The sequence below is a fragment of the Miscanthus floridulus genome, chromosome 8 (assembly GCF_019320115.1).
Source record: "Miscanthus floridulus cultivar M001 chromosome 8, ASM1932011v1, whole genome shotgun sequence".
NCBI lineage: Eukaryota > Viridiplantae > Streptophyta > Magnoliopsida > Poales > Poaceae > Miscanthus > Miscanthus floridulus.
The window spans coordinates 215,017,564-215,039,054 of record NC_089587.1 but is presented as its reverse complement, the minus strand read 5'-3'; the positions used below and the strand labels follow the sequence as shown (position 1 = coordinate 215,039,054).

General features: G+C 44.0%; 1 protein-coding gene and 1 pseudogene across 1 annotated transcript; one reads left to right on the top strand and one right to left on the bottom strand.

Annotated features, from left to right (window-relative positions):
• Positions 1-3,466: 3,466 nt before the first annotated feature.
• Positions 3,467-7,894, top strand: LOC136478129 (peptidyl-prolyl cis-trans isomerase CYP40-like; annotated as a pseudogene).
• Positions 7,895-8,031: 137 nt separating this feature from the next.
• On the bottom strand, positions 8,032-11,611 carry LOC136478128 (uncharacterized). The gene is given in 9 exon segments (XM_066476459.1): positions 8,032-8,288; positions 8,455-8,633; positions 8,704-8,811; positions 8,907-9,029; positions 9,454-9,582; positions 10,168-10,287; positions 10,289-10,452; positions 11,045-11,347; positions 11,430-11,611. Coding segments are annotated over 9 exon segments (1,383 nt in total). The 5' UTR covers positions 11,563-11,611; the 3' UTR covers positions 8,032-8,164.
• Positions 11,612-21,491: the final 9,880 nt, after the last annotated feature.

Genomic DNA, 21,491 nt, shown 5'->3' with positions numbered 1-21,491 from the left:
AGGGAGATAGAGAGGTGCCTATGTGGGTTCGTCACGTTGAGCGCTGGTTCATGAATGGAGTGCTAATAGCGTGGACACAAAGCGTTCTAAGGAGGTTTGAGCCACTTTAAAACAAGCAAAGTGACATTCAGCACCACTTCGACCTACACCCTGATCAAGTGCTCACTTAGAGGCAACCAACAACACCAAATCATAAAACTAGTGTTTAAGTATTTTAGTTAGAACTCAAATACCAAAATAGCATTGTCCAACACTCTTTTCCGACTTAGAAAAGACAAGGGTTCAATTGGACTTAACATCTAGGAACACTTGTTGCCACAATTTTTAAGAGGTATGTACCTTATTAACTTCAACCAAGAATTACTACATGCGATAGCCCATACTTTACACTAAACCATAGGAACAAAATACGTAAGCACTATTTAACTATTTTGTTCAATATAATTCACCAAAAATGACATTTTAAACATAAGTTCAAATTCTTGCCAATTCAACGAAGAGGCTGATTTTTAGTTTCAGATTCGATTTTTGAGCTCTCAAGAACACTAGTTAACAATATTTGTTTTCAAAAATTAAAGTTGCATTTTCAACTACACCACTTGCTCATCATCTTTACTTAAGTACTACACACAAGTTATATTTTATTTTTATTTATAGAAATTGTTTTTCATACCAAATAATTAAAACTACTTATTTTATTCTTCTTGTTAGGATTTCATTAGCACATTTACGCACTAAGTAAATTAACTTAGATATTTATTTGATTTCTCTCAACCATAAAAGGAAGTCGCACAGGGTTTGTTTATCATTTCATGTGTGTTTTAAATTTTTTAGAACTCGAGAACTTGTTTTGTTAATTTCTCTCGGGTATCAATCTTGGTGCTAAGCAAGCTTGTAACACCCAGGGTGTTACATCAAGATAGTCTGGTTTTTCTCTTTTATTTATAATCAAATTTTTAACATTTCGTAACTTTTGAAACAATTTGTTTATGCACTATTGTCTCAAGCAGTGCCACATCACCAAAAGGAGGTAAATTGGAACTATTTGAGTCATCTAAGGATTTATTTTCGTATTTATTTGCTACCGGTATCTATTATGATTACCTTAGTATGTATACTAGTGTCACCTGACACTACTACAAAAAGCATTTTTAGGGGCGGCTGGTAACTCTTTGTAGGGGCGGTTTGGCCATCCGCTCCTACCGAACCGTCTCTACAAATCATGCATTTGTAGGGACGGTTCCTAGACCACCCCTACAAATCGATTTGTAGGGGCGGCTGGTATTACGAACTGCCCCTACAAATAGATTTATAGGGGTGGCTCAATCACCAACCGCCGCTATAAATCAATTTGTAGGGGCGGCTATAGTGTCAGCCGCCTCTATAATACCTGTTTGTAGGGGCGGTTCAATCTAGAACCGCCCCTACAATACGTTGTCCCACCAAAAAAAATTAAATTTACAATTCAAATTCAACCAGAACTGTTTGTTTTCGTGTATTCCATCCAGCGTTCGCGTTGCCGAACGCCCTGCGACCAACATTCCGAACCGCGTTCGCGTTGCCGAACGCCCCGCGACCAACGTTCCGAACGCGACTACAAGCACAATAGTATTATATAAACTACAATTACAAGTCCAATTCGTAAGGATATATACAATCCATCATTTAATATACAAATTTCATATACATTGTTATCAACATCCTAGAGCTAGCCTTTCAGTCTCACGAAGGTGTTGGTACTGAGGATTTCTACCTAAGTCAAACTCTCGGTTATGGTAGGCGCCTGGTGATTGAGCCGCCCCTACAAATCGAAGCTATAAATATGGGGCCATTTGTAGGGGCGGCTCAATCACCAGCCGCCCCTACAAATACCATTTTCAGGGGTGGCTGGTGATTGAGCCACCCCTACAAATCAGACCCCATTTGTAGGGGCGGCTCGTAACACCAGTCGCCCCTGCTGTTTCATTTGTAGGAGCGGCTGGTGTCTAGGCACCCGAGCACGTCACTGTAGGGGTGGCTCCATCACCAGCCGCCCCTACAAAAAAATCAAACCGTTGCTAAAAACCATTTTTTACGTAGTGTGATCATGTTAGTGTGACTTGATTCTATCTATAACCATGTTAGTGTAGAAAGCATAGTGTTGTCGTCAAAGTGTGGATGACATTACATAGAGCACAAACACCAACAATATAAAAACAAATTTTAGAAGAAAAAAACAAAAATATAATATATAGCAAGGGTATCAACTAATAAGAGTAGTCCATGTCACTTAGGGCATGTTTGGATGAGCTAGAGCTAATAACTAGTTAGGCTAAAAATTAGCTAAAATTAGCTGAGTTAGCTGACTTAGCTAAAAAAATTAGCCCATCTATTAGCCTTATTATTTGGATATACTAGGGCTAATGTTAGCTAATTAGTAATTATTTCTTGCACCCAAACATGCCTTTAGCCTAATCTTGTTTAATATTTTTCTAAGCTAAAACAAATTTCAAGATTTTTCTAAGATTAAACAAGGTTTAGGATTTTTAATTATCCATTCTATCCTCTTACACCTAATGTGATCCCATATCACACAAAACCATCTAGGATGTAAAAATAAATAGTTTTCAAAATTGTGTGAGATTAAAAACCTATTTTAGGAAATGACACAGTTATCCCATGACCGGTCACGCGCTCCCACGCGAGCACGCGACCCCGCCCACCCGCCGCCGCCTCCCACCACTACCCGTCGACGCCAGTGACACGACGCCTTGTCGCACCGCCTGCCGTCCACCCCCGCCCGTCAATCCTGCCCTATGCTAATTCGTCGTCTCGATCAATTGTCGTTGACAAGCCTCCCTCGCCCCTACTACGTCCAAACTGATGTCTCCACCACCATAGATACCGGCGCTCCGCTGCCTCGCCGCCCCGCCTAGTGCCCACCCACCGCCGGACCAGCCTGCTGTCAGGGATCTAGAGTCCGAAGGAGGCAGTAAACCCTACCTCCGGCGGAGGCGTCGTCGTCTTAGCTTTGCGCAGTCACACAAGTCCGTGATCATCGTGTAGTACAGTTTATGTTTAATAAATGAACGTGAAAATCGTACTGTCGTGAAAGTTTTTTTTTTCAAAGGTACTGTCGTGAAAGTTGCGTAGGTTAAAAGTAATTTTCAAGACATGGGCTCAAAACATATGATTTTCTGTTATATTAAAAAAAACCATGGCCGTCTAGGCCAACCGCCCCAGCACGGCGGCAGCAACAAACTAACGCCCACACCTCACGAGGCGGAGCCCCCCTGCAACAGTGTTGTCCTGTCCTGTCCTGTCCGGTCCGGTCCTCCCAATCCACCGTCCCTCCTCCCTCCCTCCTTTTTTGAACTGACCACGCCGCCCGACGCTGCTCTGCGAGCCTGCAAAGCTGCAACAGTGTTGCAGCAACACACCGTCGCCTCGCTTTTCTTCGCTCACGCCGCCGCCACCGTCGCGCGCCTTGACAAGTCCTTCGCTAGGTCTTGCTCCCTCCTCCCCAGCTTGTCGTGGCAATGGATGACGGCGGCGAGGGCTCCGCGGCTGCGGCTGCTGAGGCGGCGGCCGCGGAGGAGGTGGTGGCGAGGAACCCTAGGTGCTTCCTCGACGTGAGCATCGGCGGGGAGCTGGAGGGGCGGATCGTGGTGGAGCTCTACGCCTCCGTGGCGCCGCGCACTGCGGAGAACTTCCGCGCGCTCTGCACCGGCGAGAAGGGCGTCGGCCCCGAAACCGGCGTGAAGCTCCACTACAAGGTCCGCTCCGGTTGGCTCCCGTGTGCATTTTTTTTTTCGTGTTTTCGGCTGCAGGGGGGGTGGGGTTTGATGTGGTGCGGTTGCCTGTCGGGGTTTAGTGCGGCAGTGTAGGCATTTCGATATGGGAGTCGTGTGATTTTGTTGGTCGAATTGGGGTTCGTCCTCTCTATTAGTGCGATTCGAAGATTAGCAATTAGGTTTTGGAATTTTGGTTGGTACAAATAGAGAGGTTTGCTAGAGATTAATTTGGTTCTCAATTCTGTAACAACCGAGTTCCTAACGTTCGCTCGGCCGAATTTTAGCTGTAAACTTCGTCAGGTGTGACTCATGAACCAGTACAATGATATCGCGCCGACTGTTGCAGCTGTCAGCTTCTGGTGCGCTTTTTACTGTCAGTAAAAGTCCCCCCTGGCTCTCGGAGCCTGGTCTGATGTACTAAATAAATGCAACTTCATCGGTGCAGATGTACTGTTATAGCAGCTTTGATTCGACGGACTCGTTTTTTGGGGGTCTTTATTAGGACTGTTTGGTTGTAATGTTGTTTGCTTTTGTTTTTTGTAAAATCTAAATTGCTGTGCTGCTTTGCAATTAGTTTTGATGTAGTACTGCCTATTAGTGGTGCTACTAGTGCTGGTACAGGTAAACATGGCCCTACCTCCATTTTGGACCTCACCACACTTCACATGCATTTGTCCTTCCAATAGTTGCATTCTTTCTAGTAGTCTGAAGTACTTGATGAAAGCCCACACATACGGCTATCAAATTTCATATATTTTTCTGTGGCTAACACTTTGTGTGGACGGTGTTTTGTTAGCAGTGTGTGGTGTGATATGGTCTACTTGGTTTGAGATGGTTAACATTTTGAGTGAGGTTTGTCAATTGTCACTTTAAAAGCTGAGATTCTTCAAAATCTTGTGTTGGAATGATGATGCATGAGCATTACTCAAATACATAATTGACACAGTAGTGACTACACTTTCCACTCTGCTTTTTGCAAGTACATGTATCCAGTTGTGCAATTATCTTAGTGGGACTTCCATGCTTTGTACTTTGTAATGGTGCATATTGTGGGAGTTGCTTTACCATTTCTTCGTAAGAGTTTGGTGGTGTCTATGATGTTAGTTGGATATAGTTAGCAGAGGTGCATAATCATTGCCTTCAGACTTAATAAATCATTATCCATTCCTTTGCTGAAAGAAAGATGATGGTAAGCCTTTGTTATATAGACCAGAATTGGTCTGTTCTTTCTCGACAACTAATTCCACTTTTGTCCTCTGCCAATTGATGTCTGTTTTTCTGCCTAGATTTTTAACCTCCAAGATTTTTTTCCCCTGACAACCTTAAATGCTTCTTGCCACCAAAAATGGTACTTTCAGGGCTCATGTTTTCATCGCATAGTCAAGGGTTTTATGGTGCAAGGCGGAGATATAACTGTTGGTGATGGAACTGGGGGGCAGTCGATATATGGATTGAATTTTGAGGATGAGAATTTTATCTTGAAGCATGAGAGAAAAGGGATGCTATCAATGGCAAATGCTGGCCCCAACACAAATGGGTCTCAGTTTTTCATCACTACCACCCGAACACCTCATCTGGATGGGAATCATGTTGTTTTTGGAAGGGCTATAAAAGGAATGGGGGTGGTTCGTGCAATGGAGCATATTTCTGTTGATGAAGCTGATCGTCCGACTGATGATATTGTTATTGTTGACTTGTGGAGAACTTCCAGAAGGTGCCAATGATGGAGTTGTAAATTTTTTCAAGGATGGTGACATGTATCCTGATTGGCCGATTGATCTCGATGAAAAGCCTGCAGAAATTTCTTGGTGGATGGATGCTGTGGAGTCTGCAAAGGCTTTTGGAAATGAAAGCTTCAAGGTTCCTTTTCTTTTCTTGACTGCATCTTATGTCATGTACTCTTTTTAAGTCTATGCATGATTTCAACTGTGGCAGACTGTCACTATTAGGCTATTCAGGTTAGTAGCAAACTAGAAGCCATGCAGTTAGCTAATGAACTTCATGTCAATTTCAAAACACAGCATTTTGTGAACACACTAGTGAACTCCACTTGATAAGTTAGCTACTTTGAAAACCCAGCTACAGTCTGCATATCTTGCGTTTTGATTTTAGCCAAATTGTTTGCTAAACCTAAATGCATTTTGGATGTTGCAACTTTTGCTACTGCCTCTATACAGAAACAGGATTACAAGACAGCGCTCAGAAAATACAGGAAATCCATGCGGTACTTAGATCTTTGCTGGGAGAAAGAAGACATTGATGAAGGTAGTTTTCCCTTTTTCTCATCACTGCTCAGTTTGTTTATTCAAAAGCTTGGTAATTAAAGATCAGCGCACATTTTTCTTTTAGTCCTGACAGTCTATTTATGTCAGAGAGGAGCACCGCTCTGCGAAAAACAAAGTCAGTTATATTCACAAATAGCTGTGTAAGTTCCGTTTCAGCCTCTTGTTCGTGCACAGATTTCTGATTCTGTAGTATAACTTTTTGCAAGGTTCTATTTTCTGCATTATTAGTGTTTCCTCAACTGTACCTACAGTTGAGCTGTCCGTTAGATGTGCAAACATTACTATGTCTTGCTAGTATATTGAAGCCAGTTATAACTTCCTCAGGCTTGCAAACTGAAGTTGGGAGATTTCGAGGGTGCTTTGTTAGATGCTGATTTTGCACTGCGTGAAAGGGAGGACAATGCGAAAGCTTTTTTCCGACAAGGACAGGTTAATGTCTGTCTTTGGTATTGAATTGTGCAAATTTTTAAACTTGAAACATCATATCACAAATAACCTTATGTGTCATGTATGTGCAATAAGCCTGGTTTGACCAAAAACTGTGACTAATGAAGCATTACTTTTCCCATGATTTTTTCTCTATATGTATATGTATTTGGAGAGTTTTTCTTACATAATGATGTATGCGGAGAATATAACTGGCTTATTTGCATGTGCTCTTTTCGATGGTAATGTACTACTTATATGTCACATTCCTGCCACACTATCGTAGTTTTGTAAGTACAATTCTTGCCATTACTGATACCGTATTATGTCCTTGTTGTCTTGGCATTGGTAGGACTGACTTTTAGTGTCTTCATAGTCAATTCAAACCTCCTTTCAGACACGTCAGGTTTCACATTGTACCACATTTGCAGGTACGCATGGCACTCAACCATATTGATGCAGCAGTTGAGAGCTTCAAGCAAGCACTGGAGTTAGAGCCAAATGATGGTTTGTGTATCACCCTATCTTCTTCACTTGTTATTAATCTTTTGTTCACAACTGAAACCACTGGATTTTGTTTGTGATATCCTCCAGGAGGAATTAAGCGAGAGCTTGCTGCTGCAAAAAAGAAGGTTGGTTTGTTACTTCCGTGAATCTTAGGACTAAGATACCATCTTTTTCTGGATTTTCACTGGCAATTCTGTCAGATTTCTGACAGGCGAGATCGGGAGAAGAAGGCGTTTTCAAAGTTGTTCCAACCTTCAGGAGGATCAGAGAAGGGTGACAAAGTACTTTTCTACTACCACATTCTGTTATTTTCCTTATAAAAGTGTTAGTCTGGATCTTTGTATATGACACGAGTCATTGCCTGCTAATATTGTTGAGCAGAAGTGTTGATGATTTGTTTTGTTCTCTTGTAGGAGAATAGCTGATCCTGCAAGTTTAACTTTTCATAGTTATTCTCTTGTCGCAAGTCAAAGTTTTTAGGTAAAGTAACCAGATCTTGCTTTACAGCCTACAGCCAATATATCCTTTGGTTTTTTTGAAACGTGCTTTTTTTAGATAATGAAAAGTTCTGAATGTGTTTTTTTTATTGTTTCAAAAAAAAAAGTTTTGAACGTGTTTTTGCTTGCACATTCTGAGTTCATGTTTTATGTTCTTCAGGTAACAGAAGGGAGTTTGCACGACCGGAAATACCCTCATTAGATGACCGAAGTAGTTGGGGGTGACACCAGAGCCTTTTTGTTTGCAGCATGGAAGGAACCATGGATCCATGATTCACAACGTTTCGTAGAAATGTATTGCCTGGCAATCGGCATTGACTGAGCATTCGGATTCTCAGACACGTATATTGCCTGGCGTTGACTTAACAGTCAGATTCTCAGACGCGTTTGCTGACGACGGTTTTGGTCTGTGAATCACCATTGACTTAACGGCGCGTGGTACCGGCATGCACGTGCTTTTGCTTATTTTGTCTTGTGTCAATGCAATGGAGTTATTTTGCGCATAGCCAGCTAGTAGTACCATGTAATAGCCCTGAAGTTGGATTGCACACAAAACTGGAACCATTCATGTAAGCACAGCAGTGCATCACAAACACCTGATAACTCACGCCGTGTATTTTTCCACCAAAACATTCTACCATCGCCAAACTAACTCTACGTAGACTTCCTATGGTGTCTATGCATTGTAGTTGTCCAGGCCCAGGTCCCTCAAGGCAGACGAGGCAGCATCTTTACAGCTTCCGTGCAGCGCCTTGGCCTTTCTAATAAGCTTTTCTGCACCATCATTAAGCAGGATGGTCCTGCAATGGCATCACCAAATGTCAGGATGTAGGATGTCTATAAACTTGCTGCATTAATAGCGAATGGAATTGGAATGCCGTCCAGAGATCTCATTGTTAGCCAGACTGATTCTGCGTAGGTTATGGTGTCAAAAAGGAAGATGTGTGTGTACATTCCACAGCATACCTGTTCTCAGGGTTTCGGACAACAAGATTGCGAATCATAAGGCATGCTTGCTTCTGAGTCTGGCCGGAGGAGGGGAACCTTTCCATTGACTGTATTGCCAGAGTTCCATAGCCTACTTCCATTGCACGTGCTGCATTTTCTGGTGACCTCAGTATGAGGACCGTCACCATAGACATAACCTGCGCATTCATTCACCTCAGGACGGTATCTCAATACAGAAATTCTTCAGTATTCCAATTTCAATAGTACCTCTTGAATTATAGCAGGATCTTCAGAAAATCTGGATGTCAACTTTAGGAACCTATCGAAACCACCTCGCTGAATGATAACAGACTTGTTTGCATCGCTTGCAGCAAGCTTAAAGAAGAAAAAAAATGTGATGTTTGGTTTATTGAAAGTTCAATAATGTTCTCAAGCAGAAAAGGTTGCAGTGCTGTAGCACACTACCATACCTTGGACAACAAAGAGCAGCCAGATCTTGCTATAACTTTGTTCTTCTGCTCACCAGCCTCATCAATGCATTGAAGAAGCATATCAATTCCACCATTTTCAGATATGGAACGACATATTTCATCCTGTGCCAACACACAACAGAAGGTGGTAAAGCTCTCCTATGTCATCTCATAATCAAATAGGTGTAGCTACCTTTTGCTTTACAAATATAGTTCCTCTTCAAGGGAAATAAATGATAAAAACATTAGAAATGGCAAGGATGGCTGACAGTTTATTATAAAGAGTATCATATTTTTCAAGCGCTAGATTTTTCTGAATACTGGCCACATGAAAATTAAATTTTGACTTGCCAGGGGCTGCTAGCTACAGATGAAAGACTAAACCAATAAGGGCCTATTTGGACACGGGGTTATCAAATCAAATCCATACAATTTAGTTCAAATCTGAATCCCAAACTTGCCAGAGTGGATACCCTCCTGAGAAGTTATTTTTCCAATTAAACTGAAGCTTGAACAACTTAAAAATTGATAACATTGCAAAGCTTACATTGACTGCAATCGACTTTAAAGCAGCACAAGCAGATGGCAAGCTGGAAGGAGCGACTTGCTCATGAAGTGCATTGACAAGAACTTCAGCAACCCCGATTTCAGCAAATCTCCGGGAGTATCCATATACCTGGCCAAGTTCATCTGTTTAGTCCATATTTCAATTACCATTTGCCAAGGAAAAATATGCATTGGGTTATAAACACATCGAGGCAAATTTGAATCAAAGTTTGCAATCTGAGATACACATGCTCTGATGACATTGAAAAAGGTTGCATACAAAAAGAAAAAAAAAGATGGGCATAACAATGTCACCAAATACTGAAGCTAACACCTAGCACTTCATCGTATGTTAAGATGCTCCTTTAGTATCTAATCATTATTACTAGAAGTGTATTTAGTACTAAATTGCAAGTTAGAAATCTGATTCTATTCAAATGACTACTGAGATGCTGCTTTTTTACTTCTTGTTGCATTCCTATTGAAATGATACCAAGAAGTTACAATATTAACAAATGACATATAGAATCATCACCCCATGCACACAACTAGGTATTAGCACAAGCTATTCACCATGTCACAATCTATTTCCATAGAAGATCACATAGCAAATGCACTGCCAGGTACTTCCACAAACCACCGCATATTAGCAATTAGCATAGAAACTGGTGCAGCTGCCAATGTGAAACACTAAAACTGTGAATATAGGACACACCTGAGAAGCCACCACTCGGTTGTCATCAGGTGTCAACAGAACACGTATGGCATCGTACAAGCTTTGCACATTAGCTTTTGATTTATCCTTCATAACCCGCAGAATGAGTTCATCAACCTTTCAGGTCCATAAAGGACTCTTTCACAACTTCATTGCCAGCAGAACCCGCTGCCACAACACTAAATCCAGCATCCAATAAATCTGAATTTTCTGAGCCTCCTTTCAAGAGATCCATGACAATTTTGGGTCCCTCACTTTGTCTGAACTTTTCAGTGCTTGCCACATCTGCAGATTGAATATTTCCTGAAGTTAGAAGAGAATGGAGGATTGTCTATGACAGGGTATAATTTAGAGTAGGACAAGACCTTTCTCAGCACCAGTTTGCAGTGCAAGATCAAGAAAAAGTAAAGACTAATGGATTATAATAAGTGAGGTAAATAACTATGCATAGAACCATAACTGATATGCGACAGGGTATAGCAGAACAAGACATTTTATAGCTGTGTGCAGTTTGTGAAACTGCATATGGATGGAGGTTTATATAATGCCCATAATAGTCATCTGAATACAGCAACTTCGTGGTGAATTTATGATAACAGTGAATTCATTTTTTTTTTCTGAAAATGTTGAAAACACTAGTTTCTAGCATGCCATTTCATAGCGTTCGTGCACTTGTAAGTTCAGCCGAGCAGAAACATGTAGCCGTTTCCAAATGCATCTTCACAATACCCAGGAATATACACATGCTGCCATGCTACTTAAAGAAACGGGCTAACGGGAAGTCATTACTATAAGCATGCTGTGAATAGAAGAACAGTGTAAGTTGCCAAACAAAATGACGCATCTCAGAAGACCCGCAAGCACACCAATGTCATACCACGGAGCACGGAGCTCAGCGTCTTCAAGGCCGATGCAAGCAACCTCTCCTGCTGAACCCGAGCGGACGCGCACAGGGCAACGAGCGCTTCCACGACGCCATTCCGTACCGCGATCCCTGCATTCTCTGAACCCTCGCCGGAGCTGCACAGGCCGCGCAACTCATCAAGCAGAGAGACGAGTCCGTCGAGATCCTGCTCCGACCCGCCGCTGGCACTGTGAGAGGCCTTCAGCTCGTCCAGAACCCGCACCACCGGGCTCACCTCCGCCGCGGTGGCCTCTCCTGGCACGCGCTTAATGATCCCTGGACGAAGCAGCGAGGGGCTGGGTGAAGATTGCAAGAGTGCAGAGAACGTCGAGGTGCGGATCTGACGAAGAGTGGTTACCGGAGAGATCAGCGCCCTGGAGGGAGAGCGCCTCAACGGCGTCGGCGAGGGCCTCATCGGGGTCCATGCCGAGGTCCTCCATGTTCTCCCGGACCATGGAGTCGAAGGCCTCCTGCGAGATCGCGATCGCCATTTCCTTGCTCTGCTTGTGGGCGTGGGTGCCGGTGCCGGCGTGCCGCCCAGTGCTGAATGGAATGGAACCAATGCTTTGCTTGGGTTTTCCCCTTTCGTAAGCGAAAGCCTAATGGCAATTTTGAATTTTGAATGGTCTCCGTATTTTGCTTTTCTCTATCTATTTACCTAACTGGCACTAAGCTAAGATATGAATTTTTTTTTCAAACTAAAATATGAGTACATTAAATTATTCGTATTTATAGTTTGCTTAGCTTTTTAAGTTTGCAACTACCACCGTCCAAAAAAAAGAATATAATTAGTTATATCTATGGTCAAACAATCTAAAATTAATTAAATTTATAGAAAATTTATCTATACCTATATCTAATAATAAAGAGGCAAAATTTCTGCCACAAAATCTTTCATCCAACTAAGACATCAACTCGGTTACAGTTTACATTTTTTCCATATTCATGTCCTGGAGAGACCCAGTCCGATTTTATTTTTTCGATTTATTTTTCTGATCCGAACGATCCATGCAGCCAGCGGTAGCCGGTAGCCCAGGTGTATTTTTTTCTGCTTTCATGTCCTGGAGAGACCCGGTCCGATTCTATTTTTTCGATTTATTTTTCTGATCCGAACAATCCATGCAGCTAGTGGTAGCCGGTACCCCAAGTGTATTTTTTCCGTTTTCATGTCCTGGAGAGACCCGGTCCGATTCTATTTTTTCGATTTATTTTTCCGATCCGAACGATCCATGATGCAGCCAGCGGTAGTCAATAGCCCAGGTGTATGCATTATATGGCGCCTACTTGCCTGTTTAGTGCTATGCCGAATTTGATTCCAGGGAGCCCAGGACCGCCCCGGATGGCTTCTGCTTCCTCTGCTCTCCAGACAGCTCCCCAGCAACCCACGACAGCGGCAGTGGATTGGACTTGGACTTCGGCGACGGCAGGCTGCACAGCCTAGGTGGGGCACCATGGCGCCGACCTCCTGCACCAGGGATAGTCGCGTGACGTCGGAGGATGCGAGGATGGCCAGGGCGGGTGCGGGCCGAGCCCTGGCGATGTGCTACTGGCGGTGGCCATGCTCGCGGCCGAATTTTTTACGCGGCCGTGCTCACGACCATTTTTTTTACATTTTACCCTCTTTTTTCGAAAGTTTCTCACAAATAGACCCCTAGAGAAAAGATTTTAGAAAATAGACTCTTAGCTCGACGCCATTGATGCTGGCGCCGAGCTAACATGTGGCGCCGAGTTCCTGGGCTCGGTAGGTGACATGGCAGGGAGCTCGGTGGCGTCGAGCTCAGCGCCGTAGATCTTGGCGCCGAGCTCGGCGCCAGAGTGGCTAGCGTCGAGCTCCCTGCCATTTAACCCTGGCCCAACCTTCCTACCCGAGCGTTCTTCCTCTTCTTTCTCCTCTCTCTCTTAGGTTTTTTCTCTCCCCACTTCACCCTACCTCACGAATCGGCATATTGGACCTTGGAAACTTTGATTTGATCCGTAGATCTTCGAGAGCAAGGTATCCTCGCTCCCCTCCTAATTTTTTTGCATCGATTTAGTATATATTAGTCGAATTTTTAAACGTAATAATCATCATCACTTAGGGTTTTATTCTATCCCTCAATATATGTATTATACAACTGTAGGTTGATGCTAAGGCGTGGAAAAGCTAGCAAACCTAGGCGCATGTAGTTATGTTATGGGTTCATTGGTGTGCATCAAATGGGAAACCCTATGTGTAGGGTTTAATGTTAACTGCTTTCGGTTCTTAGAAAAAAATCGGTTGTATTGTAGTTATGATTCTCTTTGATATTTATTTGTGATGTTTTGATTTATATTTATTAAATTACATCCGTTTTGTTAGATGCAAGAAATGTTTTGGGAGGAGTTTTGGCGAAAACGGGGTCGACCTCGAGAATTATACCCCGACGCGTCTAGCAAGATGCCCCCATCCCTCCTGACCTCTCTGTCCCTAACTGTGACTGTGGTTTCTCGGCCCATGTTTTTCAATCGAAACATCCGGACACAGCGGCGCGTTGCTTCTACACATGCAATCGTTTTAATGTAAGAAATTGTTTCCACTATCCTTTTTCTTTATTTGTGTAGGTATGGTAATAATATTTTATTGGAATCTCGTTGTGTAGGACCATGAGAGGTGCTTTTTCTTTTAGTAGATTGACGGTGCAGATAAGTTTGATCCTAGGTGGGTTCCACCCCCCTTACCCTTTGCCAATGACGGCTAAGAAGAAGCACCTAGCCGTAGTTAGACGACTCGAGGAACCTTCTCTATGCGATTGTGGAGATCGAGCTGTGATAAACCATGAGAATACGTTGAAGTTTGTATGTCCAAACAAGTATGAAGTAAGTGCAAAGTGTATGTGTTGAAATATTGAGCTATATGTGTTCATATACTAATGTCTACTTATTTAGGTGTTTTCAATGACAAGTGTCATTTTAAAGAGTGGTTGCATGGTCCTAAGAACCAATGGCTGAAAGAACCGTGAAAGTTTAAGGAAAAAAAAGAAAGAAAGGGTAATTTACAAAGCACCTCCTATCATCTGCGAATGTGGTGTTAAATCCAAATATGGCCTAGTCCCTTCAGAGCTTGAAATAGGCCATTATTACGGCCATATGGTTGAGTATGATGAGGTTGGTAATTTTTGTGGTAAACATAAAATCGTATTTTGTTTCTTTTGCAAAGGCAAATATGATATAATTTTTTATTTGAACAGAGCACTAGAAAATGCAGGTGGTAATGTTATGATGGTCAAGCTAAGTTCTTGGATAAACTGAAGAAGAGGCAAGTAATTGCACGGAAGAGGGGATATGGACCTGACTACGTCAACCTATTCGTTAAACATCACAAAGAAAAGATGCGTGGGTTTGCTAAACAACGCGATATTTGTAACCCAATCAATGTTGGGCTTAATAAATGAGGATTGGAGAGACAGATGACGTTAGAGGAGGAGAGGGCAAAGAATGAGGCAAGGGAGTAGACAAGAGTATAGATGCAGGTCTTGAACGAGCATATTGTTGCATTATATGCCAGTGAGTGCTTAAAAGCATTTTTTTCTTTGCCTGATTTTAAATGTAATATAATCGTATTGCTAACCGATTGCATTTCATACATGAAGGGATTGGTTGCAGCGAGAAACATGCCATAGAGCTGGCTCGTGCAAGGTATGAGAAGAAGTTAGATGAGCATAGATCGCGAGTTGGTCGCATTGTTCAATCATCGATTGTGTTGTCTGATAAGGGGACGAGGATAAGGACGACACTAGTAGACTGAGTGAGCTCATTGCTCTAGCAGAGGCAGGCTTGCAGGCACAGGAGACTAAGAATAATACTGGCAGACTGAGCGAGCTCATCGCTCTAGCAGAGGTGGGCTTGCAGGCGGAGAAGGCTGAGGAAGACACTAGCAAACTGAGCGAGCTCATCAGTCTAGCAGAGGCAGGCTTATAGGCGGAGGAGGATGACGACGTATTCTTCACTTAGGCCGTAGTGGCTGCAGATGAAGCGGATGCCGCTTACTACAGGCGATAGGTAGGTCAAAGCAATGCAGGTGAGCCTAGCCACAGCAACAGGGTTGTAGTAGAGGACTGGTACTCAGAAGAAGAGTTGCTTACTCAGTATGTTTCAAACTGAGGATTTGGAAGTGCATTTGCCCCTATGTGTACTGTCGGCATATACTTCTAGTATTATTATGTTGTTTAATGTGGCGTAGTATTAAACTTTTCATTATGTGGTTGTTTTTATTATTTATGGTCTCAATATTTCGCTTAATGTTACGGACGTATTGAAATGTGAACATGTGCTGCAAATAAAACCTAACGATGTATGGCATTATATAATTCAACACACGAAACACATGAATGGCATGTGAGAACATGTACCGAACCTGGGTACGGAGTTTTCTTCGACTAAACCTAACATGCCTTAGGTAATTAAACCAAACAATAAATACATAGATGTGGCATGTGAAAAAGATAAAGTCATCCTAGTAGTGTGGCCTCTAGCCCTCTGACATGCACTGTCCGATGACTGGGTTGTCGTGAATCCTTAGGCCTAGCATCTTCTGACAGTCCTGAAGCATGACTGTCATCTCCCCAAAAGGTAGGTGAAAGTTGTGAGTCTTCGGCCGCCACCTATATTTAAGACAAAGCAAGATTACTTATCAAAAAGTTAATCGCATGAACAAATGGCCATGAATGGAGGCAATGATTTAATTTAATACCTGTCAACCAATGCAGTTATGGTCGCTGAGTTGAACTTGGGCAACCCACGATAGACCTGAAAAAAGATGACATCCATGCCAGCTCTTTAAAGGAAAGGAGTGTGCCTGTCGTCGTACCGCATGTCCAAGAACCCATTGTGGGTTCTAGGACGAATGAGCGGAAGGTCCTACATCAAATAAAACATAGTCTCCTGTTACTTCACGATCACATGTATGCTCACTAAATTTTGAACAAAACTTATAGATTATTACCTGCCCCAGCGCTATGAGATGTCCTCGGTGGGTCGCCTCGTATGTCAGGTCGAGCAGGTGAAATTACTCCATCCTAGAAAAAAGTGAATGAATTAGAATTTCAATATACAATGAAACATGAACTTAGAAATGTATAAGTAATTGACACAAATACAAGCATAAATTAAGACATGCATAATTAATTAAATGAATACGACAAATATAAAATAATAAAATCAACCAATAGTCGCACCTCACTAATTTTGTCAATGGCAACTTCGTGAATTGTGGCCAAGTCTACCGTACTTGCCGCACTCGTACTACTCAGGGTCAGTAATAAATGGAGTTCCTCTCTCACGCCTCGTTCTTCTAGGTATCTGATCCATAACCATCATGTGCCTCATCCTCTGCCTTGATCCACGCTTGTTCCAATGGTAAGTTGGATCTACAATGTACTTCGGCCCATCATATGGAGGCCACTCTCTAGGGTCCCGAAAAGGCACGAAGCGGGGGCTCCATGTGTGCACAAGCGTGTCGACACTAAACTCATGAGGTATCCTCCTCTCGATATTATAGTTGCGATGCCTAGCTGCTGCCACCAAATAAGAACATAGAAAGTGGTACCGCCTTGGTTTACCACAAGTGCACTTAAAAACTTGAAGAACAACTACATGTATCCTCGACTCTCAGACCTCATCATCAGATGTTGTACCACCCCTATGCTCGACCTATTAAGTCCCTGTGGCATGGTCAAAGCATATAACCTCATGTGTGCTAGCCCTTTCTCTTGCCTTCTCTAGGTGTGCCTTTGGTTTTGGAGCCCATATCTCTCCATCACTCTGCAACTACAATGCATGGGCGTGTCTATCGTTGAACCAGGCAACAAGCTTATAGAAGGTGAATTGAATGATTGCATTCATGGGCATACAATGTATCCCTAATAGCAACTTATTGAATGACTTTGCCATGTTGCTGCACTAAAACTCATACCTCCATCCATCGGCATTGTGAGCTCTCGTCCATTTCTCCAAATCCCTCATCAAACCTGTGAGCCATTATCTATCTTTTGCATTTGATGTGGTTCTGACCTGCTCCAACTTTTCCTAAAAGTACTTGTCCTCAAGCTGTCGAGCAGCCTCCTAGAACAGATCAAAGTTACCCTTCATACCATCCTTCCGGAGTAGATTCTCGACAAGGTGCCAAGTACACTAATGATGGTGCAAAGGTGCATACCCCTCTATCTGATCTCGTATGGCATTAAGTATGCCCTAGTGTCTATCAGATATGACGCCAATCTCCCTACCAGGCCCAACCACATATATCCGGACTAGCCTCAAGAACCATCCCCAACTATCATTGTTCTCCTTCTCAACCAAAGCAAATGCCAAAGGAACCAACTTGTTATTCGCATCATAGGATATGGCTATAAGAAGTGTGCCCTGATATTTGCCAATCAAGAACGTACCATCAATGGAGAAGATAGAACGACAGTGCCTAAAGGCCTCGACACACTGAGGGAAGTACCAGAAAGCATGAAAGAATATCTACCTCCCATCCTTCCATGCATTTAGTTTTGGGATATGCTCATAATGCATGTCTGGATTCATCGCTTTGATTACATTGAAAAGAACTGGTAGCTGCTCATACCCATCCTTCCAGTCCCCATATATCATCTTCCACTCTCGCTACTTAGCCCTCCATGCTTTACTATAAGTTATCACATAACCTTCATACACTGCCTCAACGGTCCTGATAATTATCCTCACCTTTATATTGGGTTCTCCCTACAAAATTCCCATCAAGCACTTGACAATGAGGGTAGATGTCAATTACTGATGCCTCAGTGTCAGCTCATGGTCATCATAATTGTGTGGCCCAACAACTTTTATGATCTTCCATTTTCTGGTTACCTGTTGCTTCCTTGCACAAACCCTCCATGGGTAGCATTCCTTGTCATACGCAACTGTGTAACGGTGCTCTGCATATGAATGCAATACCTTGTAAGGTCTCTTTCATATCACTGCAAAAGCCTGCAACCACCTCTTCAAAGTAGGGAGGTCATTGAACATCCTCCCATTCTCAATTACCATGTTAGGACCGGCCTTAGGAACTTCTAGGAGCTTATCATCACGCCCTTCTACAAACATCTAATTAGAATGAGCAAGATCACTAAACTCGTGAACTCTAGGATCACGGTGACTGGGAAAGATACGCCTCATGATCTTAACATCACTCTCCGTCAGCTCTCTAATAGGGTGATCATCATCAGAATCAAGAGCCCTAGCCATCTCATATGGCTCCAAATCATACATAATTTCAACACTATTGGAGCCATAGAATCCATCTCTAAAGTGTACTTACGCAGCAACAGGGGGCACATCCATATTCTCAGGAATGTCTCCTACAACATCAATAAAGAAATGAGGAAAGAGTGAAAGAAATAGATGTAAGGAACATGATAAGCTCCTAAAAACCATACGGTTAAGACACTTACTTGGATGATTCTATGTCAAAGGGATCTCATAAGGAGGATCTACCATAGAAATATGAGTCTGACAACCATCTTCAACTACCGCATTAGGGGCAGATTGAGCATCAGGAACCATAGGTGCAATCTCCACATGCTGATAAGGTTTCAAAATGGGAGGGTCGATGTGTGCCTGATGATCTATTGCTAGGGTAAACCCATAAGGGATGGGATCAACTAACATCCGACGCACATCCATGTCCAAACATTGCAGCTGGCTCTTCATAGTTGATCTCACATAGTTCTCCCACTGATCCACACAACCAATTGAGATCATTCGCCTGAAGATGTTGGGAGGAGAACCTAGGTGCAGGACACCATCAACTACAATGCGATTATCTCCAAGGCAATGCAGCTCCTCCTGAGCCCTTGCAACCATCTCACTAAATGAAGACCTATCATTGAATAGCACAGGCATGCTTTGCATGTCAAAAAACTTAACATATCCATAGCGATCGCTTTTAATGGTGCCTCTATGATATATGGTCACTAGGTTGTCCATCTAGTTCAAACACGTAACAAAACATATGTCCTTTAGTTCAAATTAGATGATAGATAGTACCTAACAAGTACTTTCTAACTATAAACTAAGTAAATAAGATAATAACTACGTATAATATACAGTGTACTCACTAAATAGCTAAATCATATTTAGTTCACTAAATATGTAACTACATATCTAAGTAGCTATCTAACTATCTCTATGTACATATGTATCTATGTTTCTATCTATATATATATATATCTCACTAGATCACAACCTAAATCAACTACCTGAGTTATCACATTAACTAGTAAATAACAAATGACAACTAAATAGGTACATTGCATATTTATATTTTTTACCTTTTCAACGACTGATCCACGGACGTCGACGGAGTCGCAGCGGACGATAGACGTGGGTTAGGCTGATGATTCGGGCTGGCCGCTGCAGGTGGCGGGGTCGATGGTGGCGTGGACAACGATAGCGGTGGTGTGGCAGGCGTGGAATGCCTCAGGCTCCACGCGGGAGGGGGCGGCGTGGCCACGGGGCGTGGGCCATCCATGGTGGCATGGCACGGGGCGGTCTTGGGGCGGGCGTGGTGGCGCTCAGTGGGCGCGGTGCAGGCGCGGGAGCAGGCACGGTGACACGACGGTGGTGGTGGCGCGGGCGTGGCGTGGGCAAGGGCACGGGCATGGGTGCGGCGTGGCACGGGCGAGGGTGGCCAGTGGAGGTGCAGGCGCAGGCGATGGCGGCGGCGAAGCTCGGCTCTGCTCTGCTAGGGTGAGAGAGGGAGAGGAAGAGAGGCGGGGGGCCCATAGGTAATAAAGGCTCAATGCCAGCTACTTTGGCATCGAGCTTGGCGTCAAGATCTATGGTGTCGAGCTCCCTACCATGTCACCTACTGAGCCTATGAGCTCGATGCCAGGGACGCTGGCGCCGTGACGTGTTAGCTCGGCACCAACATCAATGGCACCAAGCTAAGGGTCCATTTTCTAAAATCTTTCCTCCAGGGGTCTATTTGTGAGAAACTTTTAAAAAAGGGCTAAAATATAAAAAATTCAAAACGAGGCTGGAGGCCATGCTGCGGGCGCCCACGGGGGACCTCGACGCGTGCATGGGCCACTTCTTCGATGCCACGGTGGGCACCGACGCTGGGGGCGTGTTGGCCGCAATGCTGCTCCTAAGGGGCAACAACTGGCGGGCATATTGCTGACACGCTGGTGTTTGTGGCAGCCATCCTTGGGAGGCACGGTGGGTGTGGCGGTGCCAGCATCGGTGGCAAGCTATGGAGCAGGTGGGCCACACTGTTCCACCGCAGGGAGAGGTCCTCGCCACTACATCAGGTGTTCAGGGACGCCACGCTCTGGGACATCATGGCCCCACTGTAGGTCCCCTGCTATGACCTCGGGTGGAGCGAGTCGACGATGCCGCCAACTCCACCATGTTGGAGGTGTGCCTCCCGGGCGCTGGCATCGAGCTCCCATTGATGCAGGCCAAGGATGAGTCTGTAACACCCCGACCTGAGATGACAGCTAAGATCCACTCTACACGTTGAATGGACCACACCTGCTAATTAACTCTCTTACGCTTTCATCCTCGCTTCGTGCAAAAGGATCGATCCAGAGTTAATAGCCTCCTAGGTCTAGGCTTTTAAGCTGGTTTGGCACTACCTCTAGTTTTGATGTGGGACTAAATTCCCATAGCTACAGCGTTCCGTGATGCTACAGTAACTTGCATCACCGCCTAGCCCACCAGACCGGCCCAACTTGGCCCATTTAGTGGGGTCTCGCATACACCCACCCTTAAGGACTCGATGTCCTAGTCGAGTGCCGAACCAACCTATCCAAACAAGACAAATATCCAAGATCAACTACCTTGGCCCATGTCCATATTCCTAGCTCCTCGACCTAAGTGCCATGCTCTTATAGAGCCATACGCAATCTATCCGAACTCTCGAGCCATATATCTGTGAAACCGTGAGAGTTGGCTCTGAATACCATTTGTAATGCCCCGACCCAAGATGATGGCTAAGATCCACTCTACACGTTGAATGGACCACACCTGCTAATTAACTCTCTTGCGCTTTCGTCCTTCCTTCGTGCAAAAGGATCGATCTAGAGTTAATAGCCTCCTAGGTCTAGGCTTTTAAACTGGTTCGGCACTGCCTCTAGTTTCGATGTGGAACTAAATTCCCGTAGCTACAGCGTTCTACGATGCTATAGTAACTTGCATCATCGTCTAGCCCACCAGACCGGCCCAACTTGGCCCATTTAGTGGGGTCTCATAGTGCCCAAAGCCACCGATCGTGCGCTTTGCCTACTTATGGCTCGCTCATCATCGACCTCGTGGCGCGGGATTTTGCGGCCTACGCCCACACGCCGCTCAGCGTCGACGGCCGTGACGCCTGGGTCTTCGACGTAGACGGTGGCTGCATGCCCACGTGTGTCATGGCATTTTCGGAAGTGGCAAC